The sequence below is a fragment of the Macaca nemestrina genome, chromosome 7 (assembly GCF_043159975.1).
Source record: "Macaca nemestrina isolate mMacNem1 chromosome 7, mMacNem.hap1, whole genome shotgun sequence".
Taxonomy (NCBI): domain Eukaryota; kingdom Metazoa; phylum Chordata; class Mammalia; order Primates; family Cercopithecidae; genus Macaca; species Macaca nemestrina.
Window position 1 is genome coordinate 124,423,325 of NC_092131.1, and position 20,549 is coordinate 124,443,873.

At 35.8% G+C, this 20,549-nt stretch overlaps 1 protein-coding gene across 11 annotated transcripts in view; it reads left to right on the forward strand.

The window, feature by feature from the left end:
* Positions 1-20,549, forward strand: part of LOC105491013 (S-phase cyclin A associated protein in the ER) — a 560,926-nt gene that overhangs the window by 332,067 nt on the left and 208,310 nt on the right. For all 11 annotated transcript variants that reach the window (XM_071100885.1, XM_071100886.1, XM_071100887.1 and 8 more), the window contains one exon: positions 712-838. In XM_071100885.1, the coding sequence (XP_070956986.1) occupies positions 712-838 (127 nt within the window). The remainder of the gene's footprint in view (positions 1-711; positions 839-20,549) is intronic.

A 20,549-nucleotide genomic window follows, 5' to 3' on the forward strand; every position in this document is an offset into this window, starting at 1 on the left:
GATATATAGGGGAAAAGTGGGGAGATCTGGTGAGCATCTGTTAGTGGATTCTCAAGCAAATAAGTGGAAAGCAGAGGAGGCTTGCTCCAAGAGTGAGGTGCATGAAACCAGGTAGGGGCCAGAAAGAAGTAATGCACACAGTGATCTGAATGAAGACTCTTATAGTCTAGGTATAATGTGGTATTTCTTGGTGGAAAGCAAATAAGTGTTCTCGTCTAAGTAAATGATATGAGCAGTAGCAGACAATCCCCAAACTGCCTGTAAACAAACATTTGGAAGTTCAGCTTTCTGAGAGTTTATAAAGCTAATAATATCCAAACCTATTTGAAGTTTTAAATCAAAGTATAAAAACCTGCTCAGGTTCTTATACGCATTTTCTCTGCTGTCATCCTCTCACCTTCTCCCGATTCCTAATTCTGTTCCGATTTAAGAATCTTATAGAAACTAAAGGCATCAATTGGTCTAGCTAAACCTGTAGATTGATAATATTATCCTTTAGTTCTGTTTTGTGCCATGAAGAGTGGATTGGTGGTCATGAATATAAAATAACACCAGCTTTATTGGTTGTCTGCTTTTTTCTCCCCTCAGGTGCTCTGTGAAGCATTTTCAAATACAATACTCAAAGTAACTTGTGTTTCAAGATATTTTGGGAAATGAAGCATTATAGTCTAATTCATTAATGTCATTCTTTCCTTTCATTTGGTATTAAAGGCTTCAGCGATTAGCCAAAGATCTTCTAAAACAACTGCAAGTACAAGACAGTGGCTCATGGGCGAACAATAAAGTGTCTGCTTTGGATCGGACCCTAGGAGAGATCACTAGAATACTGGAAAAAGAGGTGTGTAACTAATCTCTGATTTTTTAACCTTAATCTTTGTGATCCTTTCTCACTATGACAGTACATAGAGCTATAAGGCAGACTCAGTATATGCCTTTCTTCTGTTTTTTAAAGCTAGTTAATAATAGATGTACTTTTCTTTTTTTACTTTTGTTCTTTTCAGTTGTTTAAATGAAGTTATTTTCAGGTTTTTTAAATTGAAGTCCTCTTTAGATCATGGTTTCCTCAGTCATATTTTTCCCACACAAACAAACTGAAATTATTTTGTCAGGAATCACAATAATAAAGATGTATGACTCTATAGCAGAAAATAGAAAACTTTGAATTATAAAGCCTAATAAATCACAACCAAATTTCTACAAACACCAATATCCCCTGATTCCAACAGATTTGGCAGTTTTCTTTAATGACTTAGAATCATTAAATATCTCAATTATAGTTTAAATATCCTCAGTGATTTTTAAAGTATTTATTATTCACTATAGGAAAATGTTAAATGTACAAAGAAGAAATAAAACTTCCTGTAATATCAACTGATAACATTTTATGGTATCTTCTTCTAAACATTTTACTGGACTTTTTTACATTGTTTTATCATAAATACTTTATCGTGTCTTTAAAAACCTTTAATGGAATGAACATATCACATTTTACATAAAGTATAATATTTAGGTGGTTTCTAATTTTCTATTTAAAGTAATGGCTATTTTCATTTATTAGCTGTAGTTTTTGGTTTTTTGTTTTGTTTTCTAGGTTTAAAGGTTATTATGTTATATTTGATATATACAAAAGAAATTGTAATAAAAATAACATAAATACAGTGAACAGCTGTGAACTCACCACCCAATTTAGGAGTAAGATTGTTACCACTACATTTGTGGTTCTCAATATGATCCTTTCTCACCCCATTCCTGATTCCTTTAAAGGGAATACTGTACAGAATTAAAGGTGTATCATTGTTTTTTAGAAATAGCTTTATTGCTTTATCACGTAAATGTATTGTCAAATAACGTTAGTTAGTTTTGACCTTCATAAAATATTGTACGATAGATTTCTGCAATTATTTTTTCAGTCAAAATTATGGTTCTAAGTTTTTAGCCTTATAGCTGTTTTTCATTGCTTTTCTCTGCTGTAGAGTAAGTCCTTCGTTGTATTAATACTACAGTTTTTAAATCTGTTCTGACAATGGACATTTCAGAGAGAGAGAGTTTGTGTATGTATGTGAGAGAGAGAGAGAGAGTGCACACAAGCATGGGCAAACAGTGCTGCTCAAACATTCTTGTATCAGAGTAAATAAACAAGAATTTCTTTAAAGTTGGGGGTCTCAGTCTTTCGTCTCCATCAGAATTGCCTAGAGAACTTGTTAAAACACAGATTGCTGCCCCCGGCTCCTGCCCCAGATTTCTGATTAAGTAGGTTTAGGGTGGGTCTGGAGAATTTGTATTCCTAAGAAGTTCCTAAGTGATATTGATGCTGCTAGTCCAAGGACCATATTTTGAGAATCACTGCTCTAGTCTAAGGCATATGTCTCAATGGTGGAATTGTGGGGTTCTCAGGCATATGAATGTCCAACTTTATAAGGTAGTTCTCAACTACATTTTGGCATCAGATAGTACAGTCATCTGAAGAAACCGAAAGCAGCCTATTCACTGAATAGGACAGAGCTGTAAAGTCAGTTCTTGTGTGTAACACATCCCTTTCAGGATACCAGAGGTTCAGAAACTGGTAGTTGTCACACATTTGCTAGAATGCAGTATTTAAAGATTCAATGTGCTTTGGGAAAAATCTCTGATCTTTTTTAAAATTATTATATACTGATTATTTTTGTAAAGGATAGAGTACTTTGAATTAAAAGGCAATTGCTTGAAGACACTGCTACACGTATCTTATCTCATGAATATTGTTTTAGGTTAAAGTAATAGAACTTTTGAGGAAAAGGCAAAATGATCTATATAAGAAAGGTATTCAGTATCAAAATTCACCTAAAGTTATTTCCTTCACAAAGGGGCAATTTACTGAAATACCTCTGGTTTCGTATAATTTGGGGGAGAAAAATGTTGTCTGGCTCCCAGTCTAAATGGTCTGTGTCAGGAACCTTGCTGTAAAGCTGTCCTCAGAGTATACACTGCAGGACCACCTAAGAGTTTAGACTTACCTACAATAAGATCCTTTTGCTCCTTTTAAACTGAAATCCTTTTTACCTAGCCAAGACACACTCACGTTATGAAGACTTCTGTAGAGTAATACTGACATTTCAGTGTAATTCAGCGGATGATATTTATGATTTCAGTCTAGGAATTGTAAATAGCCATTCCTTTTTGTTTGGAAAACTGCCTGGAGTAACAAACTCATTAGAGCCAAAGCCAGGTACCCAGTGAAGGATATTTGAAGACAGTCTAGAAGAGACAAGGTAAGACAGTAGAACTTGGACAAGTGTAAGCACTAATGGAGGAATGGTGAGAGATGAATCTTGAGGTCTTTATTTGCTTAATTTAGACCTCAAAACATGGATGCTTTCTACTATCGCCTGACACAGTGTTTCTTTAGATAATTTTTCTAAAGTTCGGAGAACTACTTTAGACCTAATGGATTAAACTTGTGATGTATAGAAATGCTCTTGTCAAATGGGGAAAGGATTCCCTATTTAATAAATGGTGCTGGGAAAATTGGCTAGCAAGTAGAAAGCTGAAACTGGATCCTTTCCTTACTCCTTATACGAAAATTAATTCAAGATGGATTAGAGACTTAAATGTTAGACCTAATACCATAAAAATCCTAGAGGAAAACCTAGGTAGTACCATTCAGGACATAGGCATGGGCAAAGACTTCATGTCTAAAACACCAAAAGCAACGGCAGCAAAAGCCAAAATTGACAAATGGGATCTCATTAAACTAAAGAGCTTCTGCACAGCAAAAGAAACTACCATCAGAGTGAACAGGCAACCTACAGAATGGGAGAAAATTTTTGCAATCTACTCATCTGACAAAGGGCTAATATCCAGAACCTACAAAGAACTCAACCAAATTTACCAGAAAAAAACAAACAACCCCATCAAAAAGTGGGCAAAGGATATGAACAGACATTTCTCAAAAGAAGACATTCATACAGCCAACAGACACATGAAAAAATGCTCATCAGAGAGCACTGGCCATCAGAGAAATGCAAATCAAAACCACAATGAGATACCATCTCACACCAGTTAGAATGGCGATCATTAAAAAGTCAGGAAACAACAGGTGCTGGAGAGGATGTGGAGAAATAGGAACACTTTTACACTGTTGGTGGGATTGTAAACTAGTTCAACCATTATGGAAAACAGTATGGCGATTCCTCAAGGATCTAGAACTAGATGTACCATACGACCCAGCCATCCCGTTACTGGGTATATACCCAAAGGATTATAAATTATGCTGCTATAAAGACACATGCACACGTATGTTTATTGCAGCACTATTCACAATAGCCAAGACTTGGAATCAACCCAAATGTCCATCAGTGACAGATTGGATTAAGAAAATGTGGCACATATACACCATGGAATACTATGCAGCCATCAAAAAGGATGAGTTTGTGTCCTTTGTAGGGACATGGATGCAGCTGGAAACCATCATTCTTAGCAAACTATCACAAGAACAGAAAACCAAACACCGCATGTTCTCACTCATAGGTGGGAACTGAACAATGAGATCACTTGGACTCAGGAAAGGGAACATCACACACTGGGGCCTATCATGGGGAGGGGGAGGGGGGAGGGATTGCATTGGGAGTTATACCTGATGTAAATGACGAGTTGATGGGTGCAGCACGCCAACATGGCACAAGTATACATATGTAACAAACCTGCACGTTATGCACATGTACCCTACAACTTAAAGTATAATAATAATAAATTAATTAAAAAAAAAAAAAAAAAAAAGAAATGCTCTTGTCATGGAAGGGGTCAGGAAACTGAGGAGACCCGGGTTTTGTAGTACTTACTATGCATTTCAGGTTCCTTCTGTTTTTTTGGGTTTTCTGATTTCATTCAGAAATTAAAAGTGTGTAAGCTTTATTTATGTGTTATGCTTTTAAAAATATCTTAAGCCGCTTCTGTTTACTAACATACTTTGGTCTAGGGTACTGGTACCAACTCTTCCGACAAAAATATCTGAAAATGCTGGGTGGGGAAGAAAGCAGTTTTCTTAAAAGCATCAAATAGCTAAGAAGAAATTAAAGAATTCCCAGTCCAAGGAAAAAGCAAGAATTTAGAAAGTTGTGCTTATAACTTAATTGCCCCAAAAAACATGTGCCAGATTGGCAAATGTGGGTTGTGGTTTACAGGCGTCATCGTGTAAGGTGATGAAAGTAAAAGTATAAGGGCTGCCTAAGTATGAGGTCTAATAGGAGATTTTTCCGATTTTCCTTTCATGAAGATAAGACCACATCAGCCTACTCCATCACATAATGATGAACCTTTGCATCCCACTCTCAGGACTATGAAGACAGCACTTTGGCACAATGCAGAATTTATACCCATAGTCCAACCCCTGGCATAGATTTGCTGCTCAAATTCACATCACCTGTATTATTTCAGATGGTGAATTGAGTTTAAAGTTGTCCTAGATTGACTTGTGGTGTCTTTAGGAATCAATTAGAAGAGAATACAAATCCTCATTGGAAGAAGACACCTTCATTCTAGGCCTCAGATACTTTCTGTTAAACAATTTTACAAGGACAAGTAGCCATAGTGAAAAGATAAGCCCAAAAGTAAGTAAGTCGTGATGAGTAAGCAGAAACTAGAACTGCAAGGCTCTGTTATTACTAGTCACAGATTACAAAACTATGCTTGCTATCTTCTGAGGAAGTAAAAGGCAAGCTTGAAAATTTCTATAGGAATGGACTTAGCAGTAGTGACAGTAGGTAATTCAGAACTGTCCTTCCACTGATGACAATAAAACTAGATAAAATATGAAATAAAACTGAACTGCAAACAGGGTGATGAATAATTACTGGACCAAGATCCAGAAATTTGACATTTTTGGACTAGGTACCATTGATGATCCAAAAGAAGTGGACATGAGTTTGATTAGTTCCTTTGAGACTGTTTGCAGGACTGATGAGAAAAAAAAAATATTGGCATCTAGGACAATCAATGGTAGGGACTATGGCAAAAAAAACCCTCATGTTTTGGTTTGGGATCTTAAAGGACTGTACAAGGAAAAAGGGTGGACAGGAAGTACACCAGTCATTACACAGACAACTCAGTTTCAAATCATGTAGGTGGCTGGGAAAATCCAAATCACTGAAAAAAGATTAAAATGATTCTAAATTGCTAATACCCCAGGTGGCTAACAGAAGCAATTGGAAAATTTATTTTGGAGAAAGATAATAGCAAACTAAGTCTCAAATTATCTCAACAAAATAAATTTCAAATGTAGTGTTTGGTAGAGTAAGGTAATTAAGCATACAAAGGGACAAGACAACATGCATAAAAACCAATAGAAACAGACCTGCAGAGGCTCCAGAACTATGCTTATCATGATCAAAGATATAAATATTAATTGTTTTAAAAGATATATAGCACATTTGAGAAAAAATTGGAATTTGAGAACTGAACATTTTAGTAATAAAAGTTACAAAAATTATAGATGAGGTAACAGTAGAATAAGCCAAGCACTGGAAGATAGATCATAAGAAAGAATCCAGACTGAGCATGGAGAGAAAAAGATATGGAAAATAAAGAGAAGAGTATAAGAAGGATGTAATAGATGGTGAAAATGTCTAATTTCTGTGTAATTAGAGCTCCAAAAGGAAAAGAGAGAAGAAAATAGGGCAGAAACAGTATTTGAAGTGATCATCATTTAGAACTTTCCAAAACTTACAAATCAATTTACAGATTCAAGAAGCCCAATTATGCCCAAGCAGGGTAAATAAAAAGAAATCCACATTCGCAAATGTCACAGCGAAACTAAAGAAAGTAAAATTGTAAACCAATCTCATTCATAAATGTGGAGTCAGAATTTCTAAACAAAATTTTAGCAAACTGAATCATGCAATATCTAATAAGGATAATATATCACAACAAAGTTGGATTTATTCAAGATACTTGAGTTTGCTTTAACATTGGAAAATTATGATATATTAACAGAAGAAAAGAAAAAATATCATCTCAAAAGACGCAGCAAAAGCGTTTGGTAAGTTCAGCATCAATTAATGGTAAAGATTCATAGTAAACCAGGAATAGAATGGAATTTCCTTAATCTGACTAATTGAATCTACCAAAAAAATTATAGCAAAATAATATTTACTGGTGAAATGTTGAAAAATTTTCCTTTGAAATTGTGTACAAAAGAGAATATTTGCTGTCAACACTTCTGCTTAAAATGGGGGTTCTAACTAGTGGAAAAATAAATAAAAGTTGTAAGATTTGAGAGAAAAAGTGAAATAGTCATTGTTAGCAAATGATATACATAAAAAATGTAAAATAATTTACAGATAAATATTAGCACAAATAAGTTAGATTAACAAGGATACTAGACAATGGGCAGTATATAAAAATCAATTATATTTGTATATTACCAAAATATTAAATATCTAGGAGTAAATCTATAATGTTTATGGATTGGAAAACTCACTATGGTATATTTTTCTTTTCTGCCCAAGCTTATTTGTAGATTCAGTGAAAGCTCATTTAAAAGTCCAATACTTTGTTCTTTGGAAATTCCAAAACACTATTTAGAATTTCTAAAGAACAATATTTAGGCGCAGATTGTAAAATACGGAATTTCAAAGATCCAATGAAACAGTGTGCAAAACCCTGTTGAAAAAGAACAATATGACCAGGACTTTGGGAGGCTGAGACGGGCGGATCACTTGACGACAGGAGTTCAAGACCAGCCTGGCCAACATGACAAAACCCCGTTTCTACTAAAAATAGAAAAAATTAACCAGATGTGGTGGTGGACACCTGTAATCCCAGCTACTTGGGAGACTGAGACAGGAGAATCGCTCAAACCCAGGAGTCAGAAGTTGCAGTGAGCCAAGATCATGCCACTGCACTCCAGTCTGGGCAATAGAGCGAGACTTGTGGCGCAGGGGGAGAGGGAACGATATGGAAGATTTGCTCTACCACATATAAACACTTTTTATAAAGCCACAGTAATTAGGATAGTGTACTATTGGCGATAAGATGGAGAAAAAGAATGGAACATAATTGAATTCATAAACAGTACCATTTGTATATATATGCTTGATCCGTGAAATGTGAGGTATTTGCCTATGCACATATGGAAAAAGGAAGCACCACAGAACACTGTGGGAAAGTATGCTCTATTTAGTGAATAAAGGCTATAATGATTGAATATCCTTGTTTTTTAAAAAAAGTTACCTGTATCTCACATCATAAACAAAAAATTAATTCCAGATGGATCTAAATATAAAAAGAAAAAACTAATTTTTAGAAGATAATATAGATTAATCTCTTCTTTACCTCGGAGTTTTACCTGGACAAGAAAATGACACAAAAGAAATTAACAGTAAAGGGAAACTTGATAAATTGGACTGCATTGAAAATAAGAACTTTTGTTCATCAAAAGACACCAGGAAGAGAGTAACAAGACAAGCAATAGAAGGGAAGAATATTTTTTTTATATATAATCAACAAAAGAGTGGCATCCAGAGTATGTAAGGAATTCCTACAAATTAATGAGATGCAAAAACAAACTAAACCAGTAGGATAATGGTCAAGAGAATAGGCATTCTGAAAGAAATCCAAATAGCTAAAAAATAAATGTGTAGATAGTCAACCTCTTTAATAATCAGGATAATTCAAATTAAAAATTCAGTGTGATAATGTGATTCACTTATCAGAATGACAAAAATTAGATTGAAAATACCAAGTATTGGCAAAGAACTAGAGCAATGGGAACATACAGACAATGTTCGTGATAACATAAGTTGAGCCTACCATGTAGCAAACAGTCTACTGTTGTCTACTAAATTTGTAGACATGTGTATCATATTTCACTTTTAGGCATACACTCCATGGAAAGCAATGCATATATCCACCAGGCAAGATATACACAAATGTTCAATGGCAGCATTGTTTATAATCACCACATATGGAAAATAGTGCAAGAATCCATCAATAGCTGGAGATAAAAATTATGGTATGTTCATATAATGGATTATTATTCAACAATAAAAATGAATGAACTACATCTATGGATAACAGTATGTATCTCACAAACTCTCTTTAGTGAAACAAGTCACCAAAAAATATATATACTGTTACAATTCCAGTCACATAAAGTTCAAGAAAAGACAAAAGGACCTGTATTGTTTTGGAATAACACATAGGTGGTAAAACTGTAAAGAAAATAGAAAAAGAAATTTCCTAAAAATCAGGATCGTGATTGTTCAGAGAGAAGGTTGAGATGTGTGGTCAGAAAGAGTCATATAGGTGGCTTCCTCTATGCTTCTAGTTTTCTTTTTCTTGACTGGATACTGGTTACACATTGTTCAAATTAAAATTATTCTTAAAATTCTGTAAAATTAAAATACAGGTTTGCTATTTTTTCTGACTTTTCTGTATGTTTATGTTTAACAATAAAATTAATTTTCAGAATTTAAGGTAAAATAAATTGCTCCAAATAAAAGACCCTTTTATTGACGAAATATTCAATTATTTCAAAAAAGAGTTTAAAAAAATAGTCTTACATATGCAAAAGCATTTTCCTTATTCTTACCATTGTGTTAAATTTGGTCCAAGTCAATGTGATCTGTATTTGCATTGACTTTTCTCATTACTTTGTGATGATAAACATTACATTTAAGTTTGGATAGTAACAGCATCCCAGAAGCTTTTCTGTGGTTTATCAGTAACATGAGACATGTGTATGCTGTTACTATAAGTAAACAGTTTAAGCAGATGGATTGGACATGGAGTTTGTCCAATTGCCTTTCCTGACTTTATAGAATCCTGCCAAATTTAAATAGAGATTCAGCTGTGATTCTTTTGAATCTGAATAAGCAAACAACATAGCTGGCAGCATTGATGATTTGAAGTGAATTGCGATATGTGAAATCACAATTTACATTGTAATACCTATAGCAAACCATGCCATGCTTTGGTATTTTCAAAACTTATCTTGTAAAATTCCATTCACAGATACCTGTATAAGGTAGAAAGGTAGAAACTCTTCCCTACCATTTTCCTCTTTTTGCCAACTGTTGTGACTGTGTAACATATAGTTACATAGTCTAGGCTCAGAGAGATAAATCAGTAAGCCTTAAGAGCTTTTTCAACCTAATTATATTCAGAAAACTGTGTTCAGGTCCTGCTAGACACTGCCCATCTTCCAAACCCCATGGTTCTGCTTCTTGTATTTTCAGCTGGAATTCTTCAGCTGAAGAAATGGGAAGCATTCAATACTAGGAATCTCTTATTTTGATCCCTTCACTATGTTCTCAGCTTACATGGTTGTTTCCTCATTGCAACTGATACATAACTGAATATAGCTGGCGTGACACCCATGTTTTGTCAGAAGGTGACAAGTATATAGCCCAAAGTAAAATGAAGACGTTTTTCAGACGTTTTTCAGCTAGCCTCCCTTGGAAGACTACTATAAAGAAAAATTGAATTGTTATTTCATGAATATGACAGATTTAACTTATAAATGGTTTGTATTTTTAAAAAAGAAACAACAAAAAGCAGGTGTTGAGAGAAGGATAACTTACTGGAAAGGGGCATAAGGAAATTTCTAGGGTGATTAAAAAGTGTTCTGTATTTTGTTTTAGGTGGTGGTTAGATAGTTGTGTGCAGCAGTCAAACTTCATCAAACTGAGTGTATAAGCATTCCTTTTTCTCCACAACCTCACCAGCATCTGTTATTTTTTAACATTTTAATCATAGCCATTCTGACTGTGTGAGATGATATATTATTGTGGTTTTGATTTGCATTTCTCTAATGATCAGTGATGTGGAACTTTTTAAAAATGATTGTTGGCTACCTGTATGTCTTCTTTAGAGAAGTGTCTGTTCATGGCCTTTGCCCACTTTTTAATGGGGTTATTGGTTTTTATCTTGTAAATTTGTTTGAGCTCCTTATAGATGCTGGGTATTAGGCCTTTGTTGGATGCATGGTTTGCAAAAGTTTTCTCCCATTCTGTAGGTTACCAACCTTCCTTCCCAGAGATGAGACCTACTTCATTATGGTGGGTAAGCTTTTTGATGTGCTGCTAGATTTGGATTGCTAGTATTTTGTTGAGAATTTTGCATTGATGTTCTTCAAGGATATTGGCCTGAAGTTTTCTTTGTTGTATCTCTTCTAGGTTTTGGTATCAGGATAATGCTGACCTCATAGAATGAGTTAGTGGGGAGTCCCTCCATCTCAATTTTTTGGAATAGTTTCAGTAGGAATAGTACCAGCTCTTCTTTGTATACCTGATAGACTTCAACTGTGAATCCTTCTGATCCTGGGCTTTTTTTGGTTGGTTGGCTATTTATTACTGCTTGCATTTCAGAGCTCATTATTGGTCTGTTCAGGAATTCAGTGTCTTCCTGGTTCAGTCTTGGGAGGGTGTATGTGTCCAAGAATTTATCCACTTCTTCTAGATTTTCTAGTTTATGTGCACAGAGGTATTCATAAAATTCTCCCATTGTTGCTTGTATTTCTCTGGGTTCAGTGGTATTTTCTGTTATGATTATGTAAACTAACTATTTTTGGACTATTTAAAAATGTATCTTTGAAACCCCTTGCCTTATGTAATACAGTACACAGATGCTTACTTGCACAAAATAATGAAAACTATGAAGGCAAAAACCTCAGTGACTACTAATTGAGAAATAGGGCATTGTCAGCATTCCAGAACGCTTTTGTCTGCTCCTGTTTATTTTGCTAATCACACTCATTTCTCTGCATTTTATGATAAAGTATTAATTTGACTTTTTAGAAACGGCTTCCTTTTCTTTATGGTTTTATCACTTAAGGATCTGTTTCTAAACACCATCTGTTAGTTAAACATGTCTAGTTTTGAACTTCATGTAAATGGAATCCTACTGTCTATATTTTGATGGCTTCCTTCTATCAAACTTATGTTTTTGAGAATTTATGTTGTACAGTTTTGTTTCCATTACTATATAGTGTGCCATTGTATGAATTTGTCACAGTGGTATTTATCCATTCCACTGTTGATGGACATTTGGATTATTTTTATGAAAAATGTGCCTGTAAGCATGTATCCTGGTATTCGTGCAAAAATTTCTCTAGCAAGCAGAGTTCCTGGGTCATAACATATGCCTCTCTTTATCTTTTCTTGATAATGCTAAAGAGTTTTCCAAAGAAATTGTACCAATTTGCATTTCTGCCAGCAGTATATAAAAGTCTTGTTGCTTCCTTTCTTTCCAGCACTTGTTATTATCAGACATTTTGATTTTTGCTACTCCTGTATGTAGACAGTGAGATCTTGCTGAGATTTTAACATACAGTTGTCTTTTGGCAGATAGGTTCAGGCACCTTTTCATATTTATTGGCCATTTGGGATTCTTCTTTTGTGACATGCCTGTTCAAATCTTTTACACATTTTTCTACTGATTGTTAGAATTTCCTTTGTGTTCTGGACACTAGTCCTAGATTGTTCAAATATATTAAACACATCTACTCCTGTTATTGAGCTGTGTTTTTATTGTCTTTTGGTTCCTTTGAACAAAATTTCTTAATATTAGTGTGTCAGATTTATCAATATTGTCTTTTATAAAGATTGTTTTTGCTCTCCTTTTAAAATATCCCATCGCAAAGTTAAGAAGATATTCTTGTATTTTTAGTCTCTTGTCCATTTGATATTAATTTTTTTTTTTTTTTTTTTGAGATGAAGTTTTGCTCTTGTTGCCCAGGCTATAGTGCAATGGTGCAATCTTAGCTCACTGCAACCTCCTCCTCCTGGGTTCAAGTGATTCTCCTGCCTCAGCCTCCAGAGTATCTGGGGGATTACAGGCACCCACCACCATACCCGGCTAATTTTTTGTACTTTTGGTAGAGATGGGGATCACCATGTTGGCCAGGAGGGTTTCGAACTCCTGACCTCGGTGATCCACCTGCCTTGGCCTCCCAAAGTGCTGGGATTACAGGCATGAGCCACCACACCTGGCCTCTGCCTCATATTAAAAAAAAAAAAAAAAAAAAAAAAAGTAATACTGGGAGGCGAAGTTTGCATGGAAGCAAAGGTTTCAGTGAGCCAAGATTACGCCATTACACTCCAGCCTGGGCAAAAAGAGCAAAACTCTGTCTTAAAAAAAAAAAAAAAAGTGAGGTAGAGACTTCATTTTGTTTTTCTTGCCCTTGTAGATGCATAATTTCTTGAGTGTTGTTTATTGAAAAGGCCAGTTTTAATACTTGTATTGTACCTACACACTGTGATTAACCACCCCTCCCTAAAACAGTGCTAAGGAAAGTTACTCAAAGCGGTAAAATAGCACACTTCCCTCAAGTATCGGTTTCATTCAAACATTTCAGGGAACAAAAACATCCATGTCCAAGTATGGATCTTGATGCTAGCTGCCTTCAGTTCAGCTCAGTTCTTTTAAATTAGTAGACTCCATGACATATCCTGTCTATTAACTAATGCAGGTAGAAATGTTTATACTCCTAAGTTTTTGTCCATACCTGTGCAAAAGATACTAAAAATATCTCTTGAAGAAAGGTAGTATATAAAATACTTGTGGTAAAATAATTTTTAAAGAAAATTTCAACCAGGCATGTCAATTATTACAATAGGTAAGAAATATCATGAAAATGATATTTGAGAGCCAGAAGTAGGACCATTAATTATTTAATTTTAATTTTAAGTAAATGCATTATAAGAGGCTCTTTTGGCCTAACATGTGACATTGAGTGATTTTATTTCTCAGTAAGCAGATGTGCTTATTGAGGTTTCTGCTTATAACAGCCTGGTAGTATTCCATCATGCTAACTCTCTGGCTATATTCTACTCTAAGCTCACCTGAGTGATTGATTGCCTCATGCAGTGAGTAAATACTTACTGTTTTTAACCACATTTGTGTAAGTCTAGGTTCTCGGAAATAACGACACTAAAAAAAATGAGAGAGAAATTGCCCATGTATGGATCTTGATGCTAACTGTCTTCAGTTCAGCTCAGTTCTTTTAAATTAGTAGACTCCATGACAGATACCCTGTGTATTAACTAATGCAGGTAGAAAACTCATTTCTCCTTAATATAACACATTATTTTCTAGTTATGATAAACATGGGCCACATGGAAAAAATTGAGAAGTCTTGAAGGTATTTCTTTCTAGTACTAGGTGTATATCCCCCAGCCCTGCATCCCTTTTCTCTGATATTACAGAGTCATAAATGGATACTTGGAGATCTGTACTCTAGTAAATCATCTAGCTTATTTTCTATTCCGTTCCCAGGAACTATGAAGAAACAGGATTGTTGAAAGTAATGATGTGGGTTGGGTTTGGATCATCATTGGGAAGGTATTTAGGGAAGCAGTTAAGAGCAATATTGAAAGCATGGACTAGAACTTATTGTTTTGTTATTGTGTGACCCTGGACAAGTTAATTAATTTCTTTGGGTGTCAGTTTCCTTATCTTATCAGTAAAATGTAAGATTCTGACACATCCCAAAGAATTGTGTGGCTATTAAATGAAATATTGCATGTTAAACTCCTGGCAATGAGTATGCAGTCAGCAAGTGTTGAAACAATGTAATGAATGCATCTGTTGAGAGTACAGGCTTTGTAGTTACGGGCCTGAATTCAAATTCCAAATAGATCATGTAGTGGCTCTGTGAGTTCACCAAGGTTTTATTAACCTTTGTAAGCTTCAGTTTCTGCCTTTGAAAAGTAGGATAGGATTACTCTCTTAAGCCTCCTTCACAAGGGTACTAATTCTGTTCCCAAGATTGGAGACCTCCTAAATTACTTCCCCAAAGGACCCACACCCAGTGCTGTCACACTGGGGATTAAGTTTCTACACATAAATTTGGAGAGGGGCACACAAACATTAAGACCATAGCAGAAAGCTAATAAGAGAAAAAAATAAAAAAAAAAACTCAATGGGAATGACACCATAAATATTTGATGTGTGGGAATTTGATGTTTCTGTCAAAATAGTATAACTATTTTAACTTTCTTTACAAAGTAGTAAACATACACACACACATATACACACACATGCATATACAAGTTGTTGTTTTTCTTTAACTTTTAGTTTTAGGGGCATATATGCAGGTTTGTTACTTAGGTAAGTTGTGTGTCATGGGGATTTGGTATACAGGTTATTTCATCACCCAAGTAATAAGCATAGTATCCAATAGGTAATTTTTCAGTCCTCAACCTCCTACCAAGGTCCACCCTCAGGTGGGCCTTGATACCTTTTGCTGTCTTCTTTGTGTTCATGTTTACTTATATTTACAAATGAGAACATGTGGTATTTGGTTTTCTTTTCCTGCATTTGTTCACTTAGGATAATGGCCTCCAGTTCCATCCGTGTTCCTGTAAAGGACATTGTATTAGTCTGTTTTATACTGCTACAAAGAACTGCCTGATATTGGTCAATTTATAAAGGAAAGTTTAATCGACTCACAGTTCCTCCTGGCTGGGGAGACCTCAGGAAACTTACAATCATGGCAGAAGGCAAGGGGGAAGCAAGGCACCTTATTTGCAAGGCGGCAGGAAGGAGAAGTGCTGAGCGAAGGTGAAAGAGCCCCTTATAAAACCATCAGATCTCAGCCGGGTGCAGTGGCTCACAACTGTAATCCCAGCACTTTGGGAAGCCAAGGCAGTGGATCACTTGAGGTCAGGAGTTTGAGACCAGCCTGGCCAATGTGGTGAAACCCCGTCTCTACTAAAAATACCAAAAAAAAAAAAAAAAAAAAAAAAAGCCGGGTGTGGTGGTGGGCACCTATAGTCCCAGCTACTCAGGAGGCTAAGGCAGGAGAATTGCTTGAACCTGGGAGGCGGAGGTTGAAGTGAGCTGAGATGTGAGCATCTCCATCTCCAAAAAAAAAATCAGATCTCATGAGAACTCACTATCACAAGAACAGCTTGGAGGAAACCACCTCTATGGTTCAATTACCTCCACAATTACCTCCACCTGGCCTCTTCCTTGACATGTGGGGATTATGGGTATTACAATTCAAGATGAGATTTGGGTGGAGACACAAAGCCTAATCATATCAGACACGATCTCATTCTTTTTATGGCTGTATAATATTCCATGGTGTGTGTGTGTATGTGTGTATGTGTATATATATATCACATTTTCTTTATTCAGTCCACCATGAATGGGCACCTGGATTGAGTCCATGTCTTTGCTATTGTGAATAGTGCTGTGATGAACATACATGTGCATGTGTCTTTATGGTAGAACAATTTATATTCCTTTGGATATATACCCAGTAATGGGATTTCTGGGTCAAATGGTAGTTCTGTTTTAAGTTCTTTGAGAAAGCATCACAACTGCTTTCCACAGTGACTGAACTAACTTACTTTCCCACCAACAGTATATAAGCATTTGCTTTTCTCAACAACCTCACCAGCATTGGTTCATTTTTGAATTTTTAATAATAGCCATTCTGACTAGTATGAGATGGTATCTCATGTAACTCATTGATTTGGATCAATGAGATCAATGGTATCTCATTGTTTTGGATTTCTCTAATGATTAGTGGTGTTGAGCATTTTTCACATGCTTCTTGTCCACATGTTGTCTTTTTAGAGGTGTCTGTCCATGTCCTTTGCCCACTTTTTCTTTGTTTTTTGTTTGTTAATTTATTAAGTTCCTTATAGATCCTGGATATTATACTTTTGTTAGATGCATAGTTTGCAAATATTATCTCCCATTCTGTGGGTGGTCTTTTTACTCTGTTCATAGTTTCTTTTGCTGTGCAGAAGTTCTTTAGTTTAATTAGATCCCATTTGTCAGTTTTTGTTTTTATTACAACTGATTTTGTGGTCTTAGCCATGAAATCTTTGCCAGGGTCTGTGTCCAGAAGAGTATGTCCTAGGTTTTCTACTAGGGTTTTTATAGTTTGAGATGGCATATTTGAGTCTTTAATCCATTTTGAGTTGATTTTTTTATATGGGGTAAGAAAGGCGTCCAGTTTCAATCTTCTGCATATGGCTAGCCAGTTGTCACAGCACCATTTATTGCACAGGAATCCTTTACCCATTGCTTGATATTATCGACTTTGTCAAAGATTAGATGGCTGTAGGTGAGCAGCTTTATTTCTGGGCTCTCTATTCTGTTCAATTGGTCTATGTATCTGTTTTTGTACCAGTATCATGCTGTTTTGGTTATGATATTAGTCTGTTCTCACATTGCTATAAAGAAATACCTGAGACCGGGTAACTGATAAAGAAAAGAGGTTTAATTGGAAGCATGAGTCTGTCATCTGCTCAGCTTCTGGGGAGGCCTCAGGAAACTTATATTCATGGTGGAAGGCAAATGGGGAGCAGGCATTTCACATGACCAGAGCAGGAGCCAAGAGAGAGTGCCACACACTTTTAAACAACCAGATCTCATAAGAACTCACTATCTCAAGGACAGCACCAAGAGGGTTGGGGCCAAACCATTCATAAGAAGCCCACATGATCCAGTCACCTCCTACAAGGCCACACCTCCAACATTGGGGATTACAATTCAACACGAGATTTGGTGGGGACACAGAGCCAAACTATATCAGTTACTATAGCCTTGTAGTGTAGACTGAAGTTGGGCAATGTGATATCTCCAGCTTAGTTCTTTTTGCTTAGCATTGCTTTGGCTACTGGGGCTCTTTTTTGGTTCCATATGAATTTTAAAATAGTTTTTTTCTAATTCTGAGAAGAATGTCATTGGTACTTCGATAGGAATAGCATTGAATCTGTAAACTTCTTTGGGCATCATGGCCATGTTAATGTTGATTCATCCTGTGGATGAGCATGGAATGTTTTTCCATTGTTTGTGTCATTTCTGATTTCTTTCAGCAGTGTTTTATAAATTTCTTTGTGGAAATTTTTCACCTCCCTATTTAGCTATACTCCTAGATTCTTTATATTTTTTGTGGCTATTGTGAATGGATTATACTCTTGATTTGGCTCTACATCTTGGTTGTTGATGTATAAAAATGCCTCTGGTTTTTATACATTGATTTTTTTATCCTGACACTTCCTTGAAGGTGTTATTAGACATAGGAGCTTTTGGGCAGAGACTGTGGTATTTTCTAGGTATAGAAGCATATTGTCTACAAACAGAGATAATTTGACTTACTCTCTTCCTATTTGGATGCCTTTTATTTCTTTCTCTCACCTGATTGCTGTGGCTTTTTTTGGTTTGGCTTATTACTGATTCAGAACTCATTATTGGTCTGTTCAGTCTTTCAGTTTCTTCCTGGTTCATCTTTGGAGGTTGTATGTTTCCAGGAATTTATCGGTTTCTTCTAGGTTTCCTAGTTTGAGTGCATAGAGGTGTTCATAATAATTTCTGAGGGTTTTTTTTACATCTGTGGGTTAGTGATAATGTCCCCATTGCAATTTCAGATTGCATTTATTTGGATCATCTCTTTTTTTGTTCATTAGTCTAGGTAGCGATCTATCAATTGTATTTTTTCTTTTAAAGAACCCACTTCTGAATTTACTGATCTTGTGTATGATTTTTCACATTTCAATTCCATTCAGTTCAGCTTTGATTTTGTTATTTCTTGTCTTCTCCTAGCTTTTGGGTTGATTTGCTGTTGTTTTTCTAGTTCATTCTGGTGTGGTGGTAGGTTAATGCTATAAACTTCCCTCTTACACTGCTTTAACTGTGTTGCACAGATTCTGGTATGTTATATCTTTGTTCTCATTAGTTTCAAATAATTTCATTTCTACCTTATTTTCATTGTTTAGCCAGAAGTTGTTCAGGAACAGGTTGTTTAATTTCCTTGTGATTATATGGTTTTCTGTGGTCTCTTCAGCAGCACATATACTATGTATATGGTTTTCAGTGACCTTCCTAGTATTCGTTTCTCTTTTTATTGCACTGTGGTCTGAGAGTGTGGTCAGTATGATTTTGGGATTTTTTAATTTGCTGAGAATTGTTTCATGGCTGATTGTGTGGTCGATTTTCTAGTATGTACCATGTGCAAATGAGAAGAATGTATATTCTGTTATTTGGAGGAGGAGAGTTCTGTTTATATCTATTAGGGTCATTTGGTCAAATGTTGAATTCAAGTCCCAAACATCTTGGTTAGTTCTTTGTCTCAATGATCTGTCTAATACTGGTGGTGTAGTGTGTTGAAGTCTCCCACCATTATTATGTAAGTTTCTTTCTAGGTTCCTAAGAATTTGTTTCATGAATCTGGGTGCATATATATTTAGGATAGTTAAGTCTTCTTGTTGAATTGATTCCTTTACTATTATGTGTGCCCTTCTTTGTCTTTTTTTTTTCATTGTTGCTTTAAACTCTGCTTTGTCTGATATTAGAAAGCAACCCCTGCTTTTTTTTGTTTTCTGTTTGCTTGGTTGGTAGATTTTTCTCCATCTTTTTTCTTTGAGGCTACGAGTGTCATTGCATGTGAGATGAGTCTCTTGAAGACAGCATACAGTTGGGTCATGCTTCTTTATCCAACTTACCCCTCTGTGCCTTTTAATTGGGGCATGTAGCCTATTTCCATTCAAAGTTAATATTGATATGGGCAGATTTGATCCTGTCATCTTGTTGTTAGATAGTTTTTATGCATACTCAATTGTGGAGTTGCTTTGTAGTGTTAATGTCTGTGTACTTAAGTGTGTTTTTGTGGTGGCTGGTAATGGCCTTTCTATATTTAGCACTCCTGTAAGGACCTTTTGTAGGGGAGTTCTGCTGGTAACGAATTCCCTTAGAATTTGCTTGTCTGAAAAGGATGTTATTTCTCTTTGGCTTATGAAGTTTAGTTTGGCTGGATATGAAATTCTTCACTGTAGTTTTTTTAAAGAATGTTGAATATATGGCTGGGTGCAGTGGCTCACACCTGTAATCCTAGCACTTTGAGAGGCCAAGGCAGGCAGATCACTTGAGGTCAGGAGTTCAAGACCAACCTGGCCAACATGGCAAACCCTGTCTCTGCTAAAAATATAAAAATTAGCTGGGCATGTTGGCATGTGCCTGTAATCCCAGCTATCAGGAGGGTGAGGCAGGAGAATCACTTGAACCCGGTAGGCAGAGGTTGCAGTGAGCCGAGATCATGTCACTACCACTGCACTCCAGCCTGGTGACTCTGTCTCAAAAAAAAAAAAAAAAAAAGGAATGCTGAATATAGGCCTCCAATGTCTTCTGCCTTGTAGGATTTCTGCTGAAAGGTTCACTGTTACCCTGATGTAATTCCCTTTGTAAGTGGCCTACCTCTTTTCTCTAGCTGCCTTTTCTGTTTCTTTTTTCTTTTTTTTTAATGCCTACCTTGGAGACATGAAAAATAGCCAAAGCAATGATAAGTAGAAAGAACTTAAGCTGGAGGTATCATACTACCCAACTTCAAACTATACTACACTTGGAGAATCTGATGACTGTGTGACGTGAGGGATGGCCATCTTGTATACTGTCTCATAGTGGTTCTCAGCATTTCCTGAATTTTAATTTTATTCCTATCTAGAGAGTTTGGGGAAATTTTCATGGATGATATTCTCAAATGTATGTTTTCCAGGTTGCTTGCTTTCTCTCCTTCTCTTTCAAGGACGTCACCGAGTTGTAGACTTAGTCTCTTCAGGTAA